The sequence below is a fragment of the Anomalospiza imberbis genome, chromosome 24 (genome assembly GCF_031753505.1).
Source record: "Anomalospiza imberbis isolate Cuckoo-Finch-1a 21T00152 chromosome 24, ASM3175350v1, whole genome shotgun sequence".
NCBI classification, from domain to species: Eukaryota; Metazoa; Chordata; class Aves; order Passeriformes; family Viduidae; genus Anomalospiza; species Anomalospiza imberbis.
The window spans coordinates 3,839,524-3,866,397 of NC_089704.1; the positions used below are offsets into that span (position 1 = coordinate 3,839,524).

The following is a 26,874-nucleotide window of genomic DNA, read 5'->3' on the forward strand; positions in this document are numbered from 1 at the left end:
CTCAGCAGAGATTTCTCAGTTTATGAGGTAGAGAGTTAACTCTTGGTTTGCTTGGAGTGCAATTGTAGCAGAAAAAAACAAAAAAAAACAAAACAAAACAAAAAAAAAAACCCAACTCCACTCTGCTTGAAGGGTACAAAATCTGCTGCACTTCATTGCACACCTTAAAAATAAATTATTGCTTTTACCTGGCTGAGAGCAGTGTCCAGTGTCTGCTCCTGCTGAGGCTGCAGAACTGATCTCAGGAATTTACAAGTAAGAGATGAGTGGAGGAATTGCATTTCCTGTTTGTTATTTAGCACAGAAGTATTTCTCATGATTCATTTGTTCATCCATGTTTCCCCGTCCTTCAAGTTATGATAATAATAGTAATAACAATAAAATGTATCTAGTAGTAAAAAATACTCATCTAAGGTTGAATGTTCTGTGTGAGGCTGAATGAAAAAGCCAAATATAAATATAACCCTGACCTGGAAAACAAATTCTCTTCCTTCCCAGCTATCATATAAGGAGCTTGCCAGCTCAGTTATTCAGATTTTGGATTATAATGAGTTTATTCTGCCCAGATTTGGAATTTAACTAAACCTTTCTAAGATTTCTGATCTGGGAGCCACCAGGACATGAAGATGCCACAGTGAGCATCTTTAACCTGCTCACAAACGGGAGGCAAAGTAGATTAAAGGGAATAAATGATGCAGCACTAAGTGTGAGAATTGATTTGCGATGCTGCTACTTAAAAACCCCTCCTGAGACTGAGGGGAAGGTGCCTTTTTACCCTCCCTTGTTATTTGTATTTGAGTTTGCAGCTGGATTTTATCATCTTCTCTGCACTTCTCCTCATTTAACCTGAACACTGCAGTGATCCCTGAGTTTATGGGGTTAAAACTGGGTTCTTGCATCAGGTCCCACAACCTCCTGGCCTAATCAGGTGTCAACACTGGGCAGGGAGGTCCTGCTGCTGCTCCCTGTTTGTGCTGTCATGCAATGACCTGTCCTGTCCCGGGCTGTAATTCCCAGCCCTGCTGGTTCCAACAACCCCATGGGCAAGTGCAGGGTTCATTCTTCCCCTGCCTCTGGCCTGATTTCCTTCTGTAACTCTGGAATGTTCCTCTCTGTCCATTTTCCTTCTGTAACTCTGGAATGTTCCTCTCTGTCCATTTTCCTTCTGTAACTCTGGAATGTTCCTCTCTGTCCACTTTCCTTCTGTAACTCTGGAATGTTCCTCTCTGTCCATTTTCCTTCTGTAACTCTGGAATGTTCCTCTCTGTCCATTTTCCTTCTGTAACTCTGGAATGTTCCTCTCTGTCCATTTTCCTTCTGTAACTCTGGAATGTTCCTCTCTGTCCATTTTCATTCTGTAACTCTGGAATGTTCCTCTCTGTCCATTTTCCTTCTGTAACTCTGGAAAGTTCCTTTCTGTCCAGCCTCCTTTTGTAACTCTGGAAAGTCTCTGAGATTTAGAAACAGCCAATCTGTCTTTAGGCGTTCACGGGCTCTGCCCTTGTTGAAAATGATGTAAATATTCTGATTTCTTTGCAAACCTCTGATCTGGGCTTTCTGCTCAGGTGTGGATAGGGTAAAACAGATGGCAAAGAACATTTTGTCATCTCGGGGAGATATTGGTGTGACTGAGTCACAGGCACAGAGCTCTGGATCTCTCGGGGAGCAGTCAGAGCTCTCAGGGTGAACAAAGATCTCTCTCAGCCTTTGAAGAGAGCTGTGACAAAGAAACGTTTGAAACACAAAGGAGCATCTGTTGTCAATTCTCGTTAAAAACAAAACTGACCCTAAGGTACAAACTATTTCAGGAGCATTTGCTGGGTTGGAGGTGTTTGCTCCAGATAATCAGCTGCCTTTGATCAATATTTTTTTTTTTTCCTGTTACTGATTTTCTAAGTGGCTTTTTGGCCCTGGAATGGTTACAGGTATGGGAAATGTGAGTTCCTCCCCATCACCCTTGCGCAGAGGGGACATGGAGACCCTCATTTGGCAGCTCCCAGTTGCCATGACAGGAGGCAGAATTCCTTTGCTCTCCTCTCAGAAGCATATGTTGGTGTTTAAATGGATTGATCCCATCTGGCTTTTAAGTTTTCCTCTCAAAATTTCCTTTTTTCCCCCCTTCTGCTGCCGAGTTTTGTCCAGCTTGTATTGCTTTGTTTCTTCCTGTTTCTTTATTTGATTTTTCTTCAAGCCCAGAGCAGCCAAAGTTCCCTCTGATGCTGCATTTCCCAGGGACTCAATGGTTTGTGGCATTTAAAAGAATATTCCTGGAAATACAACCATGAAGCCAGACGATTTCCAGAGTTACAGCTGCAAATCTGTCCCTCGGCCCTGAAATCCTGGGAAATCCCTTTCCTGTGGCTCTGTGGTTTTGTCCTGCTGTGTTGGGAGATCCTGAGGACAGAACCTCCTTAATATATTGTTGTTGGTTTTTTTTTTTTTTAGTTTTGGCAGCAAAATCTGTTGGCTATTGGTGCAGCCAGCAGTGCTGAGGTTTTCTCCAGGTGACAAGGGGAGAGGCAGGAAGAAACCAGGAGCCAAAACCCTCCTGTGCTTGCCCAGGGATGTGTTTATGAGGTGGTAGCTGCCAGGAGATAGAGCACTACACCACAAAGTCCTTTTTGTACAAATTCTTTGTAGATTTGGTCTTCAACCAGCGAGGAAAAAACAGATTTTTATTCTAGAAATGATTTTGCAGAGCAGCCACTGCGCTTCTAATCTTGGATATTCCACACAACCTCTCCAGGGGTATCCCACAAAACCTTCCTAAGGGTATTCCACAAAACCTCTCCAGGCACTTTTCCCAAGGGTTGTTTCAAAGGAAACATGGGTGTTTTTTTTGTTTGTTTGTTTTATAAATAAATAAATAATATAACTAAATAATAGATAAAATATAATTATATATAATTTTTTTTTTTTAATAAACCAAAAGCAGCTGCATTCTCTCCCGGCTCTGAGCAGCAAATTCTCCCCTCACACCGAATTTCCTCTTCTCCTTTCCTCTTCCTGCCTCTGTTGAAACAGGAATTTTGGCCAAGCCACAAGTGCTGGGAATCAGCTCGTGTTGCAGCTTCTCTCCTATCTCTGCTATCATTTAAACAAGATAAAATAAATCAATGCTGGCTGCTGGCGGGTGCCAAGGTGTGAAATGAGTCGGGCTGGCACCTGTGCCCTGCTGCTGCTGCTCCAGGGTTGCATCACCAGCGATAAAAGCACATTTATCTGGAATTTGGGCCCGCCCCATGTTTACAAGTTCATTTTCTGCTGCTCTTCCTCCTCCCTTGGCAATTCCTCTTCCTTGTATCTCTCTGGGAAAAGCGCTGATCCCCGGGATAATTAATACTCGGCGTAATTAACGCCCAGTCAGGCACTATGTGGGGGAAAGAAGGTCACAAAATGCAAAGTGTCTCCTAGCAGGGAAGGGAACAGCTTTAGATTGGAAATTTAAATTTAAAATTTCCATTTTATCTAAATTTTAATTTATTAAATGTTAGATTTTATTTTAAATCCCATAGATGTAAATTTAGATTGATGGGAACAGTTTTAGATTGGAAAACATTCCTCATTTTCCCCTCCCTCAGCTCTTCCCTTGGTTTTTCTCTCTGCTGCAACAGGAGCTCTCCTTCTGCCTCATTTCTTTTGTAAAACTTGTCTAAACTTGTATTTAAAAGTGAAAAAGCAACATTTTTTTTGTTGTTGTTTTTGCTTTAAAATTGGGAAATCGTTTGTCTAAACAAGAACCTACTGGTTCTTGCTGAAGTGACCTTTTGAAAAGCACTTTACCTGTACTTAACTAATTCTAAAATCAACTCTAATATCTATTTTGCCCTGGAGATTGTCACCTTTGGGAAGTGAGCATTGAATTTGAGGTCTGAAAGTGTTCAAATCTGGTTGTGGCTCGATTTTCAAGACACCTTTATCAGAATGGGGTCAAGTGTTTGGTCTGTTAATGGGGGTAAAAAAAGCAGGGATGCACTTCTTTCCTCTGTGATCCACTCGGTTTCTCTCAGTCTTTATTAAAAAAAAAAAAAAAAAAAGACAGAGAACAGTTTTCTGGAAAAAAAAAAGTTTTATTATCAAATTATTCCTATACAGCACAATTACCCGTGGCAAGGTAAAACAGATCTAGGTGTGCACTCCCTTGGAATTCAGTTCTACCAGCACAAAAATCAACAAACAACTCCTTCAGTGCAAATTAATGCCTTGGATTGTGTGGAATTCCTGTCTTTGGGTTGTTTTCCTCTCAGACTTCTCTCCAACTCCATCTTTGAACGAGGGAAAATGGTAGCAGTTACAAAAATAGGTAGTATTTCAATTTCTAGGCTTTACAGTACAGTGGGAGGTAATTTCTCAGCCTCTAAAGTCCTTATTTCTTCATAGAATTCGTGAAATCTCTTCACCCCAGCACGGGATGGATCCATGCTCAATATTGCACAGACAGGACTCGAAAGCAGCAGAGGCTGGGCCAGGTGGGGAAGGAGCTCTCCTGTGTCAGACTCTTCAGTAATACATGTTCTTGTCCCACCAACCTGCAGGAGAAGGGAGAGGATAATAATTAAAAAAAAAAAATTGGTTATTTTTCCTCAAAAAGGGAAAGTGATCACTGGAGGAAAAATGGTTCATTTTTCAGCAGTCACCTGCGAGTGGCAGCTGAGGTGGGGGTGGGAGTGAAAGGATGGGAAAAGACCCATGAAATCAAAATATTCAATTAAAATTCAGTTAGAACAGTGCACTCACTTCCTGGGTGTCTCCTGATGAGCAGCTTTCGGATTTCATCGTAGACCCAAATCAGGATGGCAAAAGGTACAGCCACAAACCAGTACTGGAACCTGGGAGTGAGGGCAAAAGGTCTCACTCAGAAACACCTGAAAACATCTCAGCTGCAGTTCTGGGCTCTCTGTGCTGTTCCATGTCACTAAAACAAATCTGCCCCCTTGGGCCTCTTTCCTTTTTCCTAATTAATCTCTCAAGTTGATGATGAGCATGTAAAGCCTCCCAGTTTTAAGTGGTCACTGGATTAATTAATTCCAGGTCCTATTCAGAAGGAAATTTTGCCTGGTGTTATCACAGCAATGAATGACCTGACTGATCTATTTAAAAGAAAAGTTAAATGCTGGCTGTGCTCATCAAAACCTTGGAGATGCTGGAAGAAATATTTAAATGTTGGTTTTGCACAAGTGGGTTTTGGATTCTCAGTAGGAAATCCAGTAGGAGAATGTGGAAATTATGGCAATAATGGCCTTTTTGGCCAAGAAATAGTGATGAATATAATGAATTTTTAAAAAATCTTTATCCTGCAGTGGTGCTGCATGGGCTCCTGCTCCCGTTTTGTGCCCACAAGGAGGGCAGGGGAGCTCAGTGGCACCAGAGCTCACCTGAGTGGAGTGAAGTTCAGGGCTGTAACGTGTCCAAGGCCATAGGTGAGAATCAAAGCAATTCCTATCTGGGAAAATATCCCCACCCAGATGACTTTGTTCCTGCAGGAAAAGCAGAGAGGAAGAGTTAAACCCCTGTGAGAGTTAAATTAACCCCAGAGTTAACTCACTGTGAGAGGGTTAAATTAACCCCAGAGTTAAACCCCTGTGAGAGTTAAATTAACCCCAGAGTTAAACCCTGTGAGAGGGTTAAATTATAAATAATATAATATAATAATAAATTAAACCACTGTAAGAGAGTTAAATTAATCCCAGAGTTAAACCCCTGTGAGAGAGTTAACCCCAGAGTTAAACCCTGTGAGAGAGTTAACCCCAGAGTTAGACCCCTGTGACAGAGCTTAGTTAAACCCCTGTGAGAGTTAAGTTAATCCCAGAGTTAAACCCTGTGAGAGAGTTGTTAACCTCGGAGTTAAACCCCTGTGACAGAGCTGAGTTAAACCCCTGTGAGAGTTAAATTAACCCCAGAGTTAAACCCCTGTGACAGAGTTAACCCCCTGTGAGAGTTAAATTAACCCCAGAGTTAACCCCCAGAGTGCCTGCAGGAACCTTCTGGATCCCTGCAATCCCTGCTCCAGGTGAGCTCTGCAGGCTCAGGGCTGGGCTGGGCACCTCTGTCCTGTACCCCAAGTGCTGCTGCCTCTCCTGGCAGCATTCCCAGCCCAAATCCAGCTGTAGGAGACACCCAGAGCAGCTCCTCAAGGCATGTGCTGCTGGGGGACTGTGCTCAGGGTGACTCAGGTGTTAATGCAAGGAGGAAGCACACATAGGTGTAGGTCCTGTAGCTGCAGATAAAGGATGGAAAATAAATTGCTCTGCTATCAGAAACCCCGGGAGGCAATGCCAGCTCTGCTGCTGGCCTCTGTCCCAGCTGATATTTGGAATTCTCCTGGGACTGGAGGTTTGCAGAGGGCGGCCAGCACTGTCTGGGGGAGTTTGGCCAGCTGGTATCTCCCTTCCCAGAGCCTCAAGTTATCTCAGGGAAGTCCAGACTTGCTATCTCTTGATAAGGAGTTCAGAAAGTAATCTGGAAGAGAAACTCCCATTTTCTTCCAGTAAACATTTTAATGAATGGAAAGTTGGTTTTAAGCTGGTTCATTTTCAGAATAACCAGCACAATGTCTTTAAAGAAAATCCCTACCCTGAAGTGGAAAAGGGGCTGAGGGGAGGTGTAATAAAATATTTGCCTGAGATTTGTGATTGTTTAAGGCCAGGCTTAATCTTTGTGCAAAGACTGAAAGTGAGAGGGCCAAATCACTGAGCTCACCTGCTTCTGAAGGGAGCAAGAGGCTAACTTGAACTGCAGGTTTAGATTAGATAGGAAAAAATCCTTCCCTCAGAGGGAAATTCTCCCCAGGTGAGGCCCTGGCACAGGTTCCCTGAGAAGCTGTGGCTGCCCTTGGATCCCTGGCAGTGCCCAAGGCCAGGCTGGAGCAGCCTGGGTTGGTGGAAGGTGTCCCTGCCCATGGCGGGGCTGGAATGAGATGAGCTTTAAGGTCTCTTCCAACCCAAACCATCCTGGGATTGTGCCTCTGCAAAACTCACCTGAAGAGGCCCTGGCGGAAAATGGAATTCCTGCGAGTTTTCCTGATGATCAGATCAGCCACCTGCTGGATGGTGATGCTGACAAAGAAGGCTGTGTAGCCAGTCCACTGCAGGTACATGCGCTGGTAATGGGTCTGCAGAGCCAAGGAAACACCAAAACCTTTTAAATCAAAACTCCCACCTCCCCCAGGCTGCTGCAAACCTCTGTGGGAGGCTTCATTTCAGTGCCCAAGGTGTGAATGCAGGGTTAGTCCAGATTTAGAGACAGAATGATCAGATTTGAGCCTAGCTTTATTCCAGGAATGAGTCACGAGGCTGCAGCACGAGCTGGGGTGAGGGGTGTTTGTATGGATTTATCAATGCCTCCTGTGCCTTGTGATTCTGCAGGGGAGGGAGGGGGAGGCTGCAGAGCACTTGGCAGAGGTGCTGTTCACCAGCAGGGCTGGGAGAGGATGGTGAGGATTGATTTTTAACCATCAAAACCAGAGAGGAAGGTGCATCTGCAGAGGCTGTGAGCAAGAAGGTGGCAAATTGTGAAAGAATGAATGAAAGAGCAGAGGCTGAATGAAAGAGCTGTGTGGCAGGAAGCCCTAAAGAGTCCCTCCTGCGGGAACATGAGATGAAAAACTAATTCTATTTGCATTTAAGCCTCATTGGCATTCCCTATCCCTTTGTTTTGGGGGAATTTTTAAGCAAGCAGGTGGGCAGGGAATTTTCAGGGCTGCTTTACCCATTGCTGTCCGTAGGAATCCTCGAAGTCGTTGATGGCATTGCTCTCCCAGTTCACTCTCACTCCCAGCAGCGTGGAGGGGAGGAACCCTTGCTCAGCATAGACGGTGAAATAGGTGACAAAGGCCCCCACGGACTGCATGATTCCTACAGAAACAAGGTGGCAGGAATGAGGAAAAACCAAAATTAAGGAGCACTGGGGGATGTGCTGGATGCATGAAACATGCTAAAGGTAATTTGAGAGTTTTGGTGCTGGGGATTTCCTGCCCTCTGTAGATAAAACCTCATTTTATTGCTGAATAATGAGCAACAGGAGGGGGCTGGTGGGTTTGCAGAGGAAGGGGTTGAGTTTCAGCTCCTAAATTTAGGGTTTTTTTAAATGAATCAGCTTGAGTCTTGCTTTGCTGACACAAGAGAGTGTTTGGGAGGCCAACCCACCAATCTGCAGGTAGGAGTACACAGCCAACTGCTGGTTCACCAGCCGGTCTTTCCTCTTGTTCCGAGGTCTCCTGTTCATGATGTCACTCTCAGCCTTCTCGTAAGCCAATGCCACGGAGGGGATCTGCAAGAGAAACAAACCCTCAGGGGCTGGGGGGCAGCATTTCCAGGATTCCCGGGGGTTTAGCAGCAATTTGCAGCTCCCAAGTTCTGCTGAATGCTGGCAGGACTGGAGGAAAGGAGAGGAGGATCTGTGCGGATTCCTAATAATTAATTAATTCCTATTAATTAAGGTGTAAAGGGTTTGGGGGAAGTCTGAAACTTGCATTGATCTGGTCATCAATACAATAGGCTAGAGGAGTTTAACAATCATTGAATATTTAAATTAAAACTAAAGGGTCTTCCAGGTCCCTTGGGCTGGGCTGGATGCAATGTCAAGTGTAACTGCAGAAATCCCTCTGATCTCTTGATTAAAATACAAGATATTTTAATTATATTATGTTATATTATATTAATTATATTATATTAATTATATTATATTATATTAATTATATTATATTATATTATATTATTATATTTATTGTTATAAACTTTATACTATATTACATTAATTTTATTATAATATATTATTATATTATATTGTTATTATATTGTTATTGTAATTGTATATATATAATTATATTATTATTATTGTATTATCATTATACATAATTGTACACTGCTGATTTTAGCCCGCATCAGTTGTCTTTGCTTTCTGCTCCCCCCCTGCAGGTTGTTCTTGTTTTCTACTCTTCTTTCTCTCTACCTGGCTGCTTTTAATCCCTTTTTTCGCTGCCTTTCTCAGCTGTAGGATAAAGCCACAAAATCCCCTGGATTTTGTCCTGGATGTGCCTCCACCCCCAGCCCCTCTCCCTGGCAGGATATTCCAGCAGGAAATGACTTTGAAGCTCCCAACTCACGATGTCCGTGCCCAGGTCGATGAAGAGGATGGTGATGGTGCCAATGGGCATTGGGATGCTGGCAATGATGTAGATGAGGAAGGGGCAGAGCTCAGCAATGTTCTTGGTCAGGGTGTAGGCAATGGTTTTCTTCAGGTTGTCAAAGATCAGGCGGCCTGGGGGAAGAGAATATTCTTCTGTCAAAGGGAATTTTTATCAGGGAAAAAAAAGTTCAAATTTAACTAAATGAGGTGGAAACATTTACTGCTTATTTCTACTTTCCTCATGCATTTTGTAATTTGTTTTTTTGGGTTTTTTTAAGCTCCCCTCCCTTAGAGCCTTCTGAAAACTGAAGTGTAATAAAACATTTCTTTTGATGAGGCAGTTTGAGAAGAAAAGTCCTGTTCCCCAAAATGCTGTGGTTGTGATGGAAACCACAAGCTCTTCACAGTGTGGGATGAGTGCTCCTGTCTTAGGTGGAGAACAGTAAAGGTGATGTGTGAGAAAATAATAGAAGGAAAAGATAGAGAAAATATTTTATATCTTTGTGAGGCTTCAGACTGCATTGGGAACGAGTCAGGAAGTGCTTTGATCTGAAGCTTGATCAGAGACAGCAAATCTTTACTATGTGTTAGAGAGGGAGATAATTTCCTTATTCTCTGATTGTCATGTGTAGAAATAGAATTAATTCCCATCTTTCCCAAATATCAAATCCACAAATCCAGAAAGAGAAGAGAGGAGGGAAGGATCAGGGAGCCCTGCCAGCAGCTTCCAGCTCAAAAAGTTGGAAACAACATTATCTTTACCTTCCTCCACTCCTGTGACAATGGAAGCAAAGTTATCATCCAGCAGGACCATATCAGCTGCATTTTTGGCTGCATCAGAGCCAGCAATGCCCATAGCAATCCCAATATCTGCTTTTTTTAGGGCAGGGGAGTCATTGACTCCATCTCCAGTCACGGCAACCACAGCTCCCTGGAACACACAAAAGCAACCAGATGTGGGTTTGGGAGGAGAGGTGAATCCTGCCATCATCAATCCCAACATTTCTAACAGAAAAATGTTGATAGGAAGTTCTGAATCCTCCCTGTGTCAAACACAGCCAGGGATCAGGAGGGTGGTGTGCAGGACTAGGAGAGGAACCTCAGAGTTTTGTGTGCTTCCCTTTACAGAAGAGACCTGGAAAATTCAGGGATGGGATTCACTGTATCCTAAAGAGTGGACATCTCAATTAGATGCATTTCAAATGCAATTAATCTGACGGTTTGATATAAAGAGGATTTAAGATTTGGATGTCTGCTCTATGTACATGCTCCATCCCTGGCTGAGCAGAGCCAGGTTCACCTCTGACATCTGGGGGAGGTTTGATTAACACAAAATGTCCTGTTTTTTTTTTTAATGAAGTGCTACAGAAACAGCCAGGCTTCATCTGATTCATAAATTATGTAACTGTTGAGTTAGAGCCCGTCCTCATCCTATTCCAACAGCTTCTGGCCAGCCTCAGTCTGTGCTAGAATTTCTCTACTAATCCAAAAGATGGAAAGCTCTGATTATCCAACTCAGCTTCTTTGTTATCTTCCTGAACATCTCCTGCAGCTCCAGGCTCTGCTCTGGCTGATGCAGACGTTTCTGGCTTGGTTCAAGGCAGGGTGTTCAGACTGGGGGCAAAGCCTGGCAAAGTGATGAATAAAATGCTGAATTTCCTGTCCCTGGGGGGATTGAGCAGAGTGTCACTACCTATAAATAATGCCATGTACAGAAAGGCTTATAAGCTCTAAGTACTAAACATAGCTGGAGACTGGTTGGGGGAGGGTGTTCCTTTTCATCCCTAAAGAGCCAAATCTGCCAGGAGTGTGGGAGTCTGAGCAGTGCAGAACACGTTTACCCACCGTGTGCCTAACAGAGACCATTCAAAAAATAAAAACCGCATCAAATTGAAAAGTTTTATCTCTCTTTTTTTTTTTTTTTTTTTTTTTTTTTTAATTCTCTGGAGAGCCCTCCAAGCTTAAACCCAAAGAGCTGATAGTGCTGATTGGGAAGCTCAGTGCTGGCATGACTACACAAATAAAATAATATCTTGTGCCACATCTTCTTCTCTACAAAATCCAGGCACAGCACTAGTGTGGCTTTAATTCACAAATTCTACTTGGAAGATGTCATTTTTGAGTGGAGAGTCTTTTGATGGCAATTCTCATCTTTTACAGGGCTCTGTAATTTTTTTTTTTTTCCTCTTGTGCTGGCTGCACTCCAGGCTGCTTTACATAATATTGCCCATGGATGGGACAAACTCTCTTTAAATCCTGCTGCCTGATTTTTACAGCCCTGGGAAGTAACACAGATAAGACTTGGTGATACATAAATCATGCTCTGGCGTTCTGTGGAGTTCATGCCTCAGGATCTCAAATAATCTAGGCTGGAAAAGAGCTGTGAGTTCACCTGTTCACCCAGCACTGCCACTAACCTGTTCCACTCCCAAACATTCCTGTGGGCAGGAGGACATGACTCTGAGTGGCCACAAGAGATAAGAGGAGAGGATGTGGCAGCAGCATTGCTTTTATCTGGGTTTAAAGAATTCCTGAGGGAATTCTCCTTCCCAGACACAGCACAGGAGGCTTTTTGTGCTTCTCAGAGTGGCAGGGACAATCCATGCTCTGGCTACAGCTCCAAACCCAGGGAAAGCTCATTTTGTCACCAGGAGCTGTGTCTGCAGCAGGAATTTGAGCGCCTTGGACTGAGTCCAGGCAGCGTTTGTGGCAATCTGTTAGATAATGTTCTGGCACGGGGGAAAAGAGCAGAAACAGAGCTTAGGGAGCACTGGGAATTGGCTCCCAGCCTCTCAGCCCTGGGCTGGTGACTGTGTGGGACCTTTGCCACGCCTGCCTCACCTGCCTCTGACAGCCCTCCACGATGATCAGCTTCTGCTGGGGCGAGGTGCGCGCAAAGACGATCTCGGAGTGCTCGCGCAGGATCGCGTCCAGCTGCTCCGAGCTCATGTCCTTCAGCTCCATCCCATTCACCACGGCTGCCGTGGCTTCCCTGCAAGAGCCACAGGCAAGGCAGGGGGAGTTTTCAGATTGGAAGGGTGAAAATGGTTCACTCGCGGGATGGGCGTGCAGCTGGATGGCAGGAAAGCGGCACATTGAGTTAATTGCAGAGGCGTTTGTTGTTAATCAGCAGGAGTTGAATGAAAGGCAAAAATCCAGAGTGGATCACAGTCGCCTCTGGATACAGAGGGGTCTCATTAAAGCTTCAGAAAATGCATTTTGAAGAGGCCTCTCACTGGGAGGAGCAGGGGAAGACATCACTTCTGCTAAGAGCTTTTATCCTTCCCTTGTGATGTTATTTTTTCCCCATTTAAAGGGTGAAGCAGGAATTTGGGCTGATGGTCCAAACTGGGTCATGTGGTGCTGAATTTTGCTCTGTGTGTGTGTTTAGTCAAACAGGCAGTGACAGTGACTTCCACATGATCTGCACAGTATAATTCGCCAGATTTTCTACACGGGCAGCAAAGATGAAAACCACTGAGTGGACACATTTAGGTGGAGATGACTCAAGAGCGGGAATGTGCCATAAAAAAGCAGAAAGCAGTGGGGATGTAGAATAAGAGCACTGTGCAGGGAGCAGGGAAATGAAGCCCTGGGTGCTGCCAGGCTCTGCTGGCTCTCACCTCCTGTTGACCTGCTCCACAGGGATGTTGAGGCGCTTGGCAATGTCCTCCACGGTCTCGCTGGTGGCTGAAATGATGCCCACGCTCTTGGCGATGGCCTTGGCCGTGATGGGATGGTCGCCAGTGACCATAATGACCTGAGCAAGGGACAAGTGAGTGCCAAATGGCCAAACGGTGGAGGGAGATAAGGGCCAATGTCTGGTTTTGAGGAGCAGGAAGCACTTTGGGATCAGAGCAGCGCTCTGTACACAGCAAGGGAAGATTAGGGGCGGTAATTGCCCAGCTCTGTATCAACATCTGGGCTCTGCCTCCCTTACTGAGCTGCTTTATCAGGGCTCTGAAGGAAGAACTCATCACAGGCAGCCAGATTAGAATAATGAAGAATAAAGGAGCCCTTATATAAGGATCTATATTAGGTACATTCAGTGGGGAGGTTTTGTTAGAATATTGCATCTTAAAATGGATCCTTGTGACTGAGGTGTCCTGACAGATAAGGCACAGCCTTTTCTTGCTTTTCTTGAAGAAAAGTTGCCAGATCTGTCTTCAGGCTACGGAAAATTTCATCAGGGTTGTGGTTTGGGATTCACCTCATCTGAGATCTGTAAATCCAAATATGATTTTCCTTGATTTAGATAGATTTCACCTCTGCTTAGGGCTGAAGGTTTACTTGTGGGTCCCCAGGGAGTGAAATTAGGGGAATTACTGCTTCAGGTTCCACTTGAATAATGTTGAGATTAGTGATTCCTAAGCAGTATCCTGATGCCTTCTCTAGAATTGTTTCTATCACCTTACTCTGTTTCCCAGCAAGTAATTCCAGCTGGTGTGGGTTCTGTATTCTAGAAATGGATCTGTTGAGATAGTCTCTGAGCTTTTGCAAATTTGGATTTCCAGGTTTGAGGGTTTTATGCAGTTCCTATAGTCTGATTCCCACTTAAATAAAAATATTTTGTCTCTGGGGACTTTCTAAATTGAAATTATAGGATGGTCTTAACTAAAGTTAATATTTTTGGTAGTTGCTGCTAGAAAGATAATTAGTGACGATGTGGCAGAAGATTTTAAATTTTAAATACTTTCAGTAATACCTAAAATAATCTTAATGAGTCTTTCTGTAGTGGAACCACTGTGTTTTTCTCTGTAAAATCCTTACCTTGATGCCAGCACTGCGGCACTTGGAGACAGCGTCAGGCACCGTGGAACGAGGTGGGTCAATCATGGACAGGAGCCCCACAAAGCACAGGTTGGAGCTCGGGAAGTTCATGGAATCTGTGTCAAACTGGAAGGTCTCTGGAAACTCCTTCTCAGGCAGGTACAAGTGGCAGAAACCTGAAAAGATATTTAGTTTGGTGTCATGGGCAGGACAATGTGGGAGAAAGAGGAGAGGCTTTGCTCTTGCCCATGGAACTCCAGGATTTAACCATTTCTCCAGGCATGCTGGATGTGCCACGACTTTAAACCCCATGTCACAGGTTTTGCAGCTGGATTTTACCCCATTTTCATTTCTTACCCCATTTTCCCAGGCACTCACCCAGCACTCTCTCCCCCATGCCCCCCAGCTCCATGTAGGCTGTCTGGAAAGCTTCTGCCTTCTCACTGTCCAGAGGCTCTTCCTTGCCGTTGATCATGATGGTGCTGCACCTTTCCAAAATCCTCTCTGGGGCACCTTTCATCACCAGCAGGAAGCGTTTGTCGTGGGGGTCATCGGTCTCATGGATGGAGAGCTGTGCCACAAACAGGAGATGGGTTGGAAGAGCTCAAATTGTCCTCATTTGCTTCTAGTTTTCCATGGGATTAATGTTCTTTTCCATGAAGAAATAATGATTTCCATCAAATGGAATGAACTGTATTTATTATAACTTGAATTTCCTCTGTTGTTGAATTACCCCATTAAGGCTTCCAGGTCACCCATTGTTGCATCAGGCCCAGTGATAGAAACAATCTGGCATGATTTCCAAAAAAAAAAATGAAACACACCTGGAATTTGTTGGTAGAGTTGAAAGGGATTTCAGCCACTTTCTTGTTCTGTGCTCTAATGCTCATCACGTCCCCCAGAATGACCTCAGAGAATTTCAGCAGAGCTGTCTCAGAGGCATCTCCAGCCACGACCCTCTGGGGGCACAAAGGAAGAAAACATTTTACTTTTGTGTTTCCACAATTCCATGACATGCCGCACACTTCAGCAACAAGGAATCTACATTTTTATGTTCAAGTGATCCTGGAAAAATATTAGAATAGATTTTGGGGGTGTCTGCTTTGCTCTTACAGTTAGAGCTGAGCCACAGCAAAGACAGGCAAAGAGCATTTACTGCTGTTTGGGGTCACACTCAGGTCACTACAGGTGAGCTGAGGCACAAACCCAACTTAATTTGGGGATGGCATTGATGAGTAAACAGCAGGTTTGTCCTGGTAGTCCAGTCAGTAGAATTTACTACCTTCAAGCAGTCATGTGGAAAGACATCAATTAAGGTATGTTTACCTTTGCTATAATAAATTAACAGTGCAGTAATTGCTGTTCCTGCTAGTTGTCTTGCCTTTTTCCTGGCAGGCACAGCTGGGTTTGGACAATGCACAGGGGTTCTTGGGGCTGTCCTGTGCAGAGCCAGGAGCTGGGATTGTGGATCTCCTCCAATTCAGGATAATCTGCATTTCTATGCCCTTGGCTGTGTGGGTTTTTTATCCTGTGTTAAATTTTGTGAGTGTGCAGCCGTAAAACCACTGTCAGTAGGAACTTAGAAGGCTGGCACAGTAAAATGGAGATTGTTGAAGCCAAACAGAGAAAATGGCTTTTTCAGAGGAAGGGAAATAAGCTGGTGTGAAGTCAGCAGTACCTTCATGATGGGGAGATTTTCCTGTCCTGGCCGGAATTCCGCCCGGTTGCAGAGAGTGACAATTTTTGATAATGCTGTCCAGGAGGGGGAACTTTGATCAAAGGGCTGGGCTGAGAGAAGCAAAGCACACATTGCATCCTTTAGCACATTGCATGACACAAGTAAAATCTTAACAGTGAAAAAACAGAACTGACTTATTTGCAGAAAGAAATTATTCTTTTGACTGCTTCCTTTATGGAAAAAAAAAAAATTCACTCTAGCAGTGCTGGCAAAGGGGTTTGGAGGATTTTTGTTTGCTTAATTCCCTGCTAAATGTACTCTTGGCAAAAGGTTCTGGAGTAGAACCTCCTTCAGGTTTACTTCCTGTGAGTGGAATTCAATATTAATTCTTTTTTTCACATCTCCACATGGCTAAGGAGGGATTTCCATGTGTAGAAGGAAGATATGTCTGATTTAGCCACCAAAAGTGAGCATCCTCGGATGGATCCAAGTATCTGCCCCTTCCCACACCCCCATTTTCCCATTTACTTGTTTGATCTTCACTGGTGTCGGCCGAGTAGATCTGGTTGTCAAACCAGAGGTGGGCAACAGTCATCCTGTTCTGGGTGAGGGTGCCTGTCTTGTCAGAGCAGATGATGGAGGTGGAGCCGAGGGTTTCCACGGCCTCCAGGTTCTTCACCAAGCAGTTCTTCTTGGCCATGCGCTTGGCCGTGAGGGACAGGCTCACCTGGCAGGAGGGAAGGGGTCCAGCTGTCACCAAGGTGTGGTTATACACAGGTGTAACGAGATTGCGTTCTCCTGGTAGATCTTTTGTGGGGTTTGTTGTGTGTTTGGTTGGGGTTTTTAAGAGAATATTTAAAATTTGTCGTTTTTGTTGGCTGCAGTGCATTTTTTTTTCTCCCTTTTTAAATTTAGAATCTGAGGTTTCGCTGTAACTAGCACAGGTAGATTTGCTGCTGATAGGAACCTGCTGCCTGCCCCTAGAAATAAGGATGTCTTATCAGTTAAGAGGTTATTTGAGATGGAAGAACCTGCAACAGGCAGGGAGCTGCTGGTCACCTGCTCCATGAGTCCTGCAATGATTCCCTTCATTGTTTGCTGCTGGGGTGCTTTGGAGCCAGCAGTGCTTATCAGGTGTGCTGCTCCTCAGGCAGGAATTATAGTGCTGGACAATTGGTAATAAGTGGAGTTTTCATGTGACTTTCAGGGTACAATGTCCCCACTTCCAAGTGGGGAAATGAGTCACGTCATTGTACTCGGCAGCCATCGAGGCAGAGCAGCACTTGAACTTAAACCCGAGCTGGGTTTAAGATGAATGACTCAGTTACACCAGAATTCCCAAATGAAGGGTTTATCCTTGGAATAAGAACCCCCACCCCTCTTCAAAACCAACCCAGCCCAGAGATGGACAGGCAAGCAGAGAACCCCAGCACAGACTCACTGTCACAGTGGCCAGCAGCCCCTCGGGCACGTTCGCCACGATGATGCCGATGAGGAAGATGATGGAATCCAGGATCTTGTAGTGCATGGAAACGGAGATGATGAAGAAGAGGACCCCGATGGAGATGGCCACTCCAGCCACCAGGTACACGAAGTGCTCAATCTCGATGGCGATGGGCGTCTTCTCGTTACCCACGCCCGAGGCGAGGGAGGCAATGCGGCCGATGATGGTGCGGTCCCCGGTGTTGATGACAATGCCGGTGGCAGTGCCTGCAGGGACAAAAACTGTCACCTCCAGGGCACACAAACACTCAGAGGCAGTTTCAGCCTGACATTCCAACAGGTATTGATGGCAAAACTGCAAGGAAACTGCCGTCAGTTCAAATCCAAATCAATCCATCGATTGGTGCAGCCATAACCACGCTGCGTGTTGGAACAAATGCTAAGTGTGACCCCCCCAGGGTCATGCTTTAATCTGCTCAGGTCAAAATTCATGTAGGCAATTAAACCTCTCTGAAGTTCCTCAAAGTAGAATTGCTCAAATGGGTAGGAGGACCTCTGCAGGTGCCTTTTTGGGGGCCCTTCTCTCTGTATGCTGATAAACAATAAAAATTAGAAATGTTCAGTTCCCATGAAGTTGCTGAGTAGAGGTCAAAGAATAGCTAGAAAAAAGATAATAGGATGTAAAGGTGTGCACACAGGATGATAAATGTGGCTGGAGCCAGTGGAGAAACAGATAAAGAGGATGAAATAGGATTTCCATGCCCAGTTCCTGGACCAGCTCACCTTCCACACAGGTGGTGGAGTAGAAGGCAATGTTCCTGGTCTCCAGGGGGTTCTCGTGGGTGAAGTCACAGGAGCGGGACTGTGGCTCTGACTCCCCTGTGAGTGAAGAATTGTCCACCTTTAATGAAACGGAGATATGCCCAGATTAAAGTCAGCAGTACACAGTGGTGTCCAGCCCGGGATGTGAGGCAGCAGCTTCGTTCATAAATTGGTGACATCAACATCTCCCAATGCTTCTTCTCTGAGCTGCTGCAGTCCCTGACAGAACCTATTTCTGTGGGAACTGAAGCCAGCCAATGCTGTGTTTCTGTCAGTGGGACTTTCAGCAGCAGCCTGAGAAAACCCCACAGTTTTGAGGATCTGCCTCCAGTGGAAACTCTCAGTTGTGTACTGGGGCATCTGGCAAAGAGCAGAGCCAGAACATGGCATGGACTTCTTGGATGTTCAGGGAGGGAGATGTCAGTCCTAGAGGAGCTCAGCATCACATTCAGGCTTCTGCTCTCTGACTTCATTAATTATGTCCAATCAAAACTCTAATAACCCATATTGGCTGTGTAGAAATTATTCCTATGTAATAAACCTCTCCAAACTTTGTTTTCCCTCTTTCCTTTGCTCTTCCAAGCCCTGTTTACCTTGCAACCCTGAGTGAAGATGAGGCGAATGTCTGCAGGGATCCTGTCCCCACCCTTGATCTCCACGATGTCCCCAACCACCAGCTGGTCTGCTGGCAGCTCCTTCTTCTCAGCATCCCTGAGGACAACAGCTTGCTGGAAGACAGGAATGGGACAAAAATTAGGTTTGTGCCACACTCTACACTGAGATCCTCCCCTCTGTTCTGGGAAAGAGCCAGAGCAGGGTGATGGAGAGGAAATGGGAGCGTATTTGACATCCAGCTGGACTGCTCACGCTGGAATTTGGGGGATATGAGATGGGAAGTGGCCCTGGAGATGGGGAAATGCCTTCCAGGGATGTGCTCGCATGACATCAGGTCTATGGGTAAAAGCAGTGGGCTGCAAAATGTGGAACGCAGCCCAGCCCTTTTTACAGGTTTATACTGGGCACTGAGATCTCTAACCCAGTGCTAGAGGGAAAACAAGGATGTGCATCCTACAATTCACAGGTCCATGAAAGCAACCACCGTGTGCTTTTTAGCAATGGTTTGTGATTCAGGACATTTATCTGGGTCATTTGCCGAGAGATAAATTCAAGTTGGGCTTGCTGGGCTTCTCTCCTGCATTTTTGGGATTAATTTTTGCCTCAGTTGAAAGGCACTGGTAGTTCTCACCTGTGGGATCATCTTGCTGAAGCTGGCCATGATGTTTGTGCTTTTGGCTTCTTGATAATAAGCAAAGATGCCAGTGAGGATGACAACCAGAGCCAGGACTACTCCGAGGTAGAGCTGATCAACAAAAGACATAATTGGGTTAATTTAAGACAAGTTTTCAGCAATTCCACTGTTAGACTGAATCAGTTCTGTGTTGCTTTAAAATGAAATTTTGGCCAGGTTAAAAGACAGGTTAAGAAAAGGACTTTCAGGTGTTGGCCTGCAAATGATCAATTAAAGCTTTTTTGTGTGTGTATAAAGAAAGGTTTTAATAATCTAAAATCCTTCTCTAAATCCCGACACAATCGTGAACAAATTACAGTGTAACAAACAAACAACAAAAAAAAAAAAAGCAGAGTATAAGTTAAAGGGGTTACTGAAGTCAGAGTCTAAAGTCTTTAGACTTTTTTACTGCTCTCAGAATTCTCAAGAATTGTGATTATGCCCAGAGGTTATCAAACCTTTGCCCAGGCACTCTTTAAGCGAGTGGCGTGCGCGGTGTTTGAGCTTTTTATCAGAAGTGGCTGGCAGCAGGAGAGTCTGGTGAGAACAAGAGGGCTCCTTGCAGTTACTGAGTAACTGTGTAGTATTTAAATCACCCCGAGCATGGCGGGATCCAGCGCTCGTGGTGTGGGCACTCATCCACTCACGTTGTCAAAGGCTGAATCCACCCTCTGTGCCAGCTGGATGCCGAAGGAGATCCAGGAGAAGCCAGCCCCAATCCACAGGAGGATGGAGAAGCCCCCGATCATCTGCTTGAGGAACTTCACGATTTCAGGGGTGGCTTTGGGAGGAGTGAGCGCGTTGGGGCCGTCCCGAGCCAAAATCTCTGCTGCTCTTGCACTTGAGAGACCCTGCAGAAGGAGGGTGACATGTTTACAATGAAATCACACACAGATTTTTACCCCAGCTCGGAACAAAATGCCCGTGCTGCTGCTTCTTTCAAGGTTGCTTGTGTCACAAACCAACTGCAACTCGGATTTCCAAATCTCCTGATTTCAGAGCAGCTGCTATTAATTATCTGCTATGGAGGAACAGCTATTTCTTATTTCTTCTGGAGCACTGAATTTGGGGCCACATCCATCAGGAGTTTCCATTCCGTTGGTTATCAATCAAATATATCTGGACTAAGTGTCTGGAAAGCCAGGGGAAAACTGACATTCTTTTGCTGCTGTTTCTGCATTTCCACAAGGTGTTTGTAGCTCAGGAGGTTCTTGAAATTCTTGTCTGGGCTCTGGCCACGTTCAGTGCTTTGATATTCAAATGTCAGGTGTCAAAGGGATTCAGGTGTAGTTTCTCAAATCTAGATTTTCCTTCAAAATCAGCTCAATCCATGCAGTCTTTAGCTAAAAGTTGTTACTGTGAAAAGTGAATTGTGGTGAAATCACAAGATCAGATAACAGCTTTAGAAAAAATGAGGTCCTGGTGCAAAAGCCTGAGGTCCCATTTTTGATTTCAAAGCAGCAGCTCAGCTTTCTTCAGACTCGAGAGGAACTCCACTTTAAATCCAGGGCAGTGCTCATTGGCTTGCTGGTTTAGGCTTTACTGGGAGCATCAATGCAGGCACTCACACACATCTAATAACGAAATTCCTGCTCCCGAGGAGCTCTGGGGAGGCCAGAGGCACTGAGTGAGGCAGTTCCTTAAGGAAGCCCTATGCACTTACTTTGTCGATGCTGGTACCGTACTTCATCTCCAGCTCCGAGGTGCTGAGCCTGTGGTCATCCTGCATCCCAAGAGAGACAGAAAATTACAGTGAGCAGGGCATCAGACTGCTGGAATTTTTATTTCCAAACTGCCTGGATCTGGGAACATGGATGAAGTTGCTTGTGTGACACCTTACTTTCATTAATTAGACAAATCTGCATATTGATAAGCAAAATATCTTCCACTGGAAGATGAGATTTTTTTCTTCCTTTTGATTTGCAGAGTGCTTTTGTAAATAGCTCCCTCCTCCAGCAAATCTGTCACAAGAACAGGGTGGTGTGTTCATGTTTCTGCTGCTTGCCACGAGGGGCTGTGCTTCTTTTGGATAAATCATTTCTGTCTGCATGCTGCAGAGCTCAGAGTGTGTGTGACAACAACCTCTGCCCTTGATTGCCAGGGCAGGGAATGTGAATTATCCTCCTCAGTCTGGTGGAAAGAGGCAACAGGTTCTAAGCACAGTTAAAAAGGGTGTGGGAGAGGGAAATCTCAAAGCTCTTCTCCTTGGCCTGCAGTGACACCTCTGTGGTATCATTGGCCTAATTATATCTTGTGCTGAACTGGGATTTAGAAGCCAAGAATTTGAGAGATCTCCCAATTGTTTTCTCAGAGTGATTCATGGGTACTTGGGTGAGTCAATTCTCCTGTCTGTGCTTTGGTTTCTCTTTAGAAACACGGGAGTGGAGTTACATCCCCCTGTGGCAAAGACAACACAGACAGAAATATTTACCTTTACCTGCTGCTGGGCAGATCTTGGAAACATGCTGGGTGAATGGATGAGAGAACCATGGAATCAATATCTTATTTTGGTGTTCTTTGAGCTTTGAAATGCCATCCAGCCCATAAATAGCCTCTCCTCTGAGCTGCTCTCACAGCAATCCCAAAAAGAGGTCAGCATAATTACCCTCATGTTCCAGATTGGGAAACTGGAATGTGTGGAGAGGAAGCAACATTTCCAAGAGCAGCCAGCAGGTCAGTGGAGAACCAGGAAGAAAACACAGATTTCTTGGAGGCCAGAGCAGTTGGTTTGGGTAAAAACCCTCTGTGTTTAAGGCTGAGACTTGCTCTCAGCTCTGGAATCTCTGGAGCACAATGCTGTGGTTCTGCCTCTCCCTCTGACTCCTGGCTGGCTGTGCAAGTTGTCAGGAAACACTGATGGCAGTGATTCCATCTGGGGAATGGCTCCTTTTTGGGCAGATAATGTTCTGTACCATTGGTGGCTTAATTATACCAGATTCATCCTCTCATTTTAGGCATTCATCTTGCACAGGGCTTTGCTGGCACTCTCCAGGAGTGTGAGGAAGCAAATCCTTCCCTGTGCCAGGATTTTCAGTGCAGGACACTCCCTGGGTTTCACGGAATGTATAATGGAAGCTCAGCAACACTCACCAGGTCCAGTTCTTTCTTAAGATCTTCTGCCTTCTTTTTCTTCTTGTTGCCTTTTTGGTCTTTGTGCTTCTCCTCTTCATCTTCAATCTCTGTTTTATGCAGATCTTTTGTCCCATAGATCTCAACCGAGTAAACGTCTGACTTTTTCTGTAAAAGACCACAAAAAAGTCAAAATTTTGCAGATATACTTTTTTAGAAAACTTATAAATTTCTACTGTCACTTTCTCTTGGCTACTTAAGGTGTTTTGTCCTGTCTTATCCAGAGATGCATGACATTTGTGTTACTGTGATTGTGGTCAGGACTTCATCAGGTGCAAATTACAGGGATTGCTTTAGAGATGTGCAACACTTCCAGCAGTTTATTATCTGAAACAAGTGTAGGAAAATACTGCCCAGTACCTCAGCAGTGAAAATTATTAATTTATTTATCAGCTCCAAGAAGAGATCAGTGGAAAAGCAAAATATTCATGAAAGGAAAGGGGAGGGGAAAATTATCCATTGAGAACTTGCTTGTTCCTGGAGCTTTTCAGATTCATAATTTCACAATTTAAATTTTAATTACAGTCAACACTTACAAATATATATTTGCACTGAATCAAAGTGAGGAATGGAGGCAAACAGCAGACTGAATGCCAAGGAGGAGCTGCTCTGTTTCTGCTCAGAACTGGCAGGGATTTAGCCAACAATTCACTTATTTTTGGCAGTGGAATATTGGGCACAGGGAGCTGTTGACCCAGGGAGGCTGCTGCACCTCAGGGAATGTTTTGCTTTCAGTGATAACTCAGGAGTTGTGCTGTTTCCAAAGCCTGGGTTAACTCTGCAGTGTGCAGGGCAAACTTCCTTCCCGTGCTGCTGATTAATCATAACGTTCCAGCTCCCAGATTATCCTGGAAACTACATGCCAGGCCTTGGGAGAGCCATTGGGCGACCCCATTCCAGAGGTTTCCTTATGGATTAAACCCCAGAATTTCAGGAGAACCCCCCCTGGATATTCCCTGATGGGACAAAGCACAAAGGGGCTCTGCCAGTGCTTGGCTTCCTTGAGAGATCTCACAGCACTGAAGGAAGATCTCTCCATAACACAAAGAAAGCTCAAATAATGGAAACAGCAAGAAAAAAACAATAATAATTGGGGTGTCTTATTATTTAACACTGTTCTGAACTCAAAACTGGCATCTTATCCTCAGCTGTCCTGTAACTAGAGGAGTATTTAAATCTTGACATTGTCTCTTGATAAGGTGAAAGCAAAGAGCTGCTGAGCAGTTTGAGGACTTTAAAGACTGAAATATTATTCCTAAACGCTTGATTTTGCTTGGTGATGCACATCCCAGAGACAGGGAAGGCCTGTTATAAGTTCTGATTTTTTTTCTGCCATGCCAAATATTCACGATCTGTTGTATCTATTGGGATTTTTTCTCTTCACCTTCTTCCTCCTCCTCCTCCTCTCTTTAACTCTCCAGCCCAAAAAATCTGTTCAGATTTTCAAATCCCCATAGAGCACAGAAACCAGGAGAGAAAGACAACAGCTCTCTGCTGGGAGAATTTAGCAGATGGAAGAGAAAAATAAAGAAAATGGATGAAGTTAGTAAAATCTATTGCTCACTTCTAAGCATGACCTATGTTAACCTTCAACCTTCAGAGTTTCATAAAATCTCAGATTTTGGCTCAGATTTTTGGCTCAGCCAGTCAAAGAATTCTTCCCAAGAATGCAAACTGTTAATGCCCAAGAGTGTCTGGTATTAATTCAAATTTTCACTTAGCCTGTACTTAAAGTATAGATTCACAAAATAAAACTTAAGAAAAAACACAAGGGGCAGTTCCTTGGGCATTGTACCCACCTTGACCATCTTGGTGAGTTTATTCCTTTCCTGATGGAGGGAAGCAGCCAAGCAAAAGCCTCTGGATCAAAAGCCAAAATCTCTGGATGAAAAGCCCAAGCCCAGCTGGGGAGTGTGGTGGCTCAGAGCAGTCCTGGAGTGCAGAAGCTCCCCGAGGTGGTGGGTCCCTCTCCTGTGGCCAGCAGGTGTTAGCTGGAATGCTGCTCCCACCTCGGCATCCTTCAGGCAGGACCAGCTCCCTGTCCCAAGGCTGTGGAGAAAGAGCTCTGCTTGCTGCTGCTTTATAAATCAGCATCTTGGGCTGCCACTCCACCCCTCCCCTTCCAGGTCCAGCCCATCTTCTGTTTCACCTGGAGTAGGTGGAAAAATACCACAGTAATGGGCATGTGGGTTTCAGGTCAGATAGGTTCTAATTATTCCTTTGTAGTGTTTGCTCACAAGTAGGGAACAGGTGTATTATTCATCTTGCTGGAAGCAAGGAGTTTCCTCCAGAGACTTTCCAGCTCCGGGCTCCCCTCGGGATCCTGGGCTGAAGGAGGGCTCTGCACATTCTGTCTCACCTGCCCAGGTGATGTTCTCTTTGCCTGGGGCCCCTCCAAGTTGAATTTCTTCCTCATTTGGCTGCTGGCAGGGATTTAGTGGAGTGGTGCCCTTTGAAGCTTCATAGCTTGGACTTCACTCTGAATCCTTGCCTTGTATTTCATGTTTTTTCCACCTTCAGGCTGAGCTGGGAGAAGTGAACTTCCTGGTGCTTGTCCAGCAGGGCACTTACCTGAACAGTTCTTGGTTTGTCTTGTACCAATTACCAACTTCCATGTAGGAGTGATAATGACATTTGTGACACTTCTGGAACCTGGCTGGTCTCATCACTTAGGAGTAAAGCTGCTTCTTCACCTCTGAGGCTGAACTGATGAAAAGCTGAGTGAAACACAGGGAATGCTCTTCTGTAGTTTAACATTATTTGGGGAAAATTTTTCTGTCATCCATCTAAACCTGCTGATCAACAGTATTTGGTCTTTAATATTATAACCTTTACTCTTCGCTGTTATAGTCTTTAATTCTATGTAATCCGTAAACTTTAAATCAACTAGAGATACTGTGTGGTGCCACCAGTGAATGACTCAAATTGTGGTCAGAGATATGACGTGTTGATGGAGATAATCAATGCCAACTTTATCAAATCACAGATAGAAGCTGTTGGTGGAGGGGAAAATCCAAAGGACATCATCTATTACCTCAACAAGAGCAGGACTAACTAATACTCAAATGAAGTTCACAGGAATTTGAGTTCACAGACTTCCTCGAGCTGCTCCCACTTCACATGTTATGTGTGTTGGTCTTTTTCCACGGAATTCTTTAAGCCTGGAATGTTGCGCAAGGTGCAGGAGTGGGTCTGGAAAGGTTTCATGTTCAGTTTCTGCTGCTTGATGTACTCAGAGCTGGGTTTTGTCCTGGAATATCAACCTTTCCCTAGGTCTGAGAGTGCTGGAGGTTTCCCAATGTGAGCAAGGGCAGGGATGAATTGGCTGTATCCAGGGAATCTGTGTTGTGTGATACCCAGCACTGAGATCCTCCCCTCTGTTCTGGGAAAGAGCCAGAGCAGGGTGATGGAGAGGAAATGGGAGCGTATTTGACATCCAGCTGGACTGCTCACGCTGTAATTTGGGGGATGTGAGATGGGAAGTGGCCCTGGAGATGGGGAAATGCCTTCCAGGGATGTGCTCGCATGACATCAGGTCTGTGGGTAAAAGCAGTGGGCTGCAAAATGTGGAACGCAGCCCAGCCCTTTTTACAGGTTTATACTGGGCACTGAGATCTCTAACCCAGTGCTAGAGGGAAAACAAGGATGTGCATCCTACAATTCACAGGTCCATGAAAGCAACCACCGTGTGCTTTTTAGCAATGGTTTGTGATTCAGGACATTTATCTGGGTCATTTGGGCAGTTTTTGCATTTGCCTTCTATAAACCGTGAAGGCTTTTGCCCGGGGGCGAACGTTAGACATGCAAATGAGAGAAGTGTTTGGCAACAAAGCACGGGGTAACCCTGCTCCTCACGGGGTACTTACCCTGACACATCGGCCTGCCGAAGGATGTGCTCTGAGGCCAAGGAGCTGAGCTGGGAAAGTCTCTGTGGGCAGTTCTGTGGCTCAGGATTTACAGAGGGTTTGCTGCTGGCAAAACCACCTGTGTGGAGCTGCCAAGTTCAAAGGGCAAATTTGAAGTTAAAGTCCCGTGGCAAAAATTCCATTAAGTCTGTCAGCTGAAGGGCTTTTTCTTGGGCAGTTACAAAGCAAGGATGAGGAGCACTGTAAAAAAGACAAATCTCTTGTTTTTCATCAGCCAGCATAAGGTGGTTGGACAGCTGGAATCCTCCTTGTCAGCTGGGGTCACTTGTCACGGCAAAATTTGTGTTTTGTCACTTGGCTGTGCTGAAAAGGTCCCAGGAACAGAGCCCAGATGTGAACCCAGGCTGAATTTCTGGGCAAGGGCTGCTCCAAAACGAAATCCTGCTCTGTGCCCTGCAAGACATGGCATGTCCTGAGAAGAACATACCTGAGGGTTGGGATTGTCACGTGTGCTCCTGGTGTGTCACAACAGTCACAGCTGGGCCTGCTGAGGGGGGAGAATGAGTGAGTGTTGTGCTGGTTCCTAAAGATCAGTCTAGAAAAATAACGTGGCCTTTCTGGTTTATTATGTCTCATATTTATTCATTGGAATTAAGACCTATTTGGATACTATGTGAAAAAGACAGCCAGGAGAATGTTTGGATGTTATTTAGCACAGTGAGGCCACATTTCTTAACTCGTAGGATCTGATC

The 26,874-nt window shown here is 45.0% G+C and overlaps 1 protein-coding gene across 1 annotated transcript; it reads right to left on the reverse strand.

Moving 5' to 3' along the window:
• Window positions 1-4,057: 4,057 nt before the first annotated feature.
• On the reverse strand, window positions 4,058-24,316 carry ATP12A (ATPase H+/K+ transporting non-gastric alpha2 subunit). Its single transcript, XM_068171912.1, has 23 exons — window positions 24,056-24,316; window positions 22,218-22,364; window positions 20,791-20,850; window positions 19,775-19,978; window positions 19,086-19,199; window positions 18,433-18,567; window positions 17,801-17,918; window positions 17,016-17,284; window positions 16,103-16,301; window positions 15,575-15,684; window positions 14,721-14,855; window positions 14,275-14,467; window positions 13,897-14,072; window positions 12,750-12,886; window positions 11,968-12,118; window positions 9,889-10,057; window positions 9,104-9,258; window positions 8,145-8,268; window positions 7,708-7,853; window positions 6,978-7,111; window positions 5,376-5,477; window positions 4,738-4,829; window positions 4,058-4,529 (listed from the first exon to the last, which is right to left on the reverse strand). Exons 1-23 carry the CDS (start codon window positions 24,062-24,064, stop codon window positions 4,501-4,503), a joined length of 3,108 nt encoding a protein of 1,035 aa, XP_068028013.1. The 5' UTR covers window positions 24,065-24,316; the 3' UTR covers window positions 4,058-4,500.
• Window positions 24,317-26,874: the final 2,558 nt, after the last annotated feature.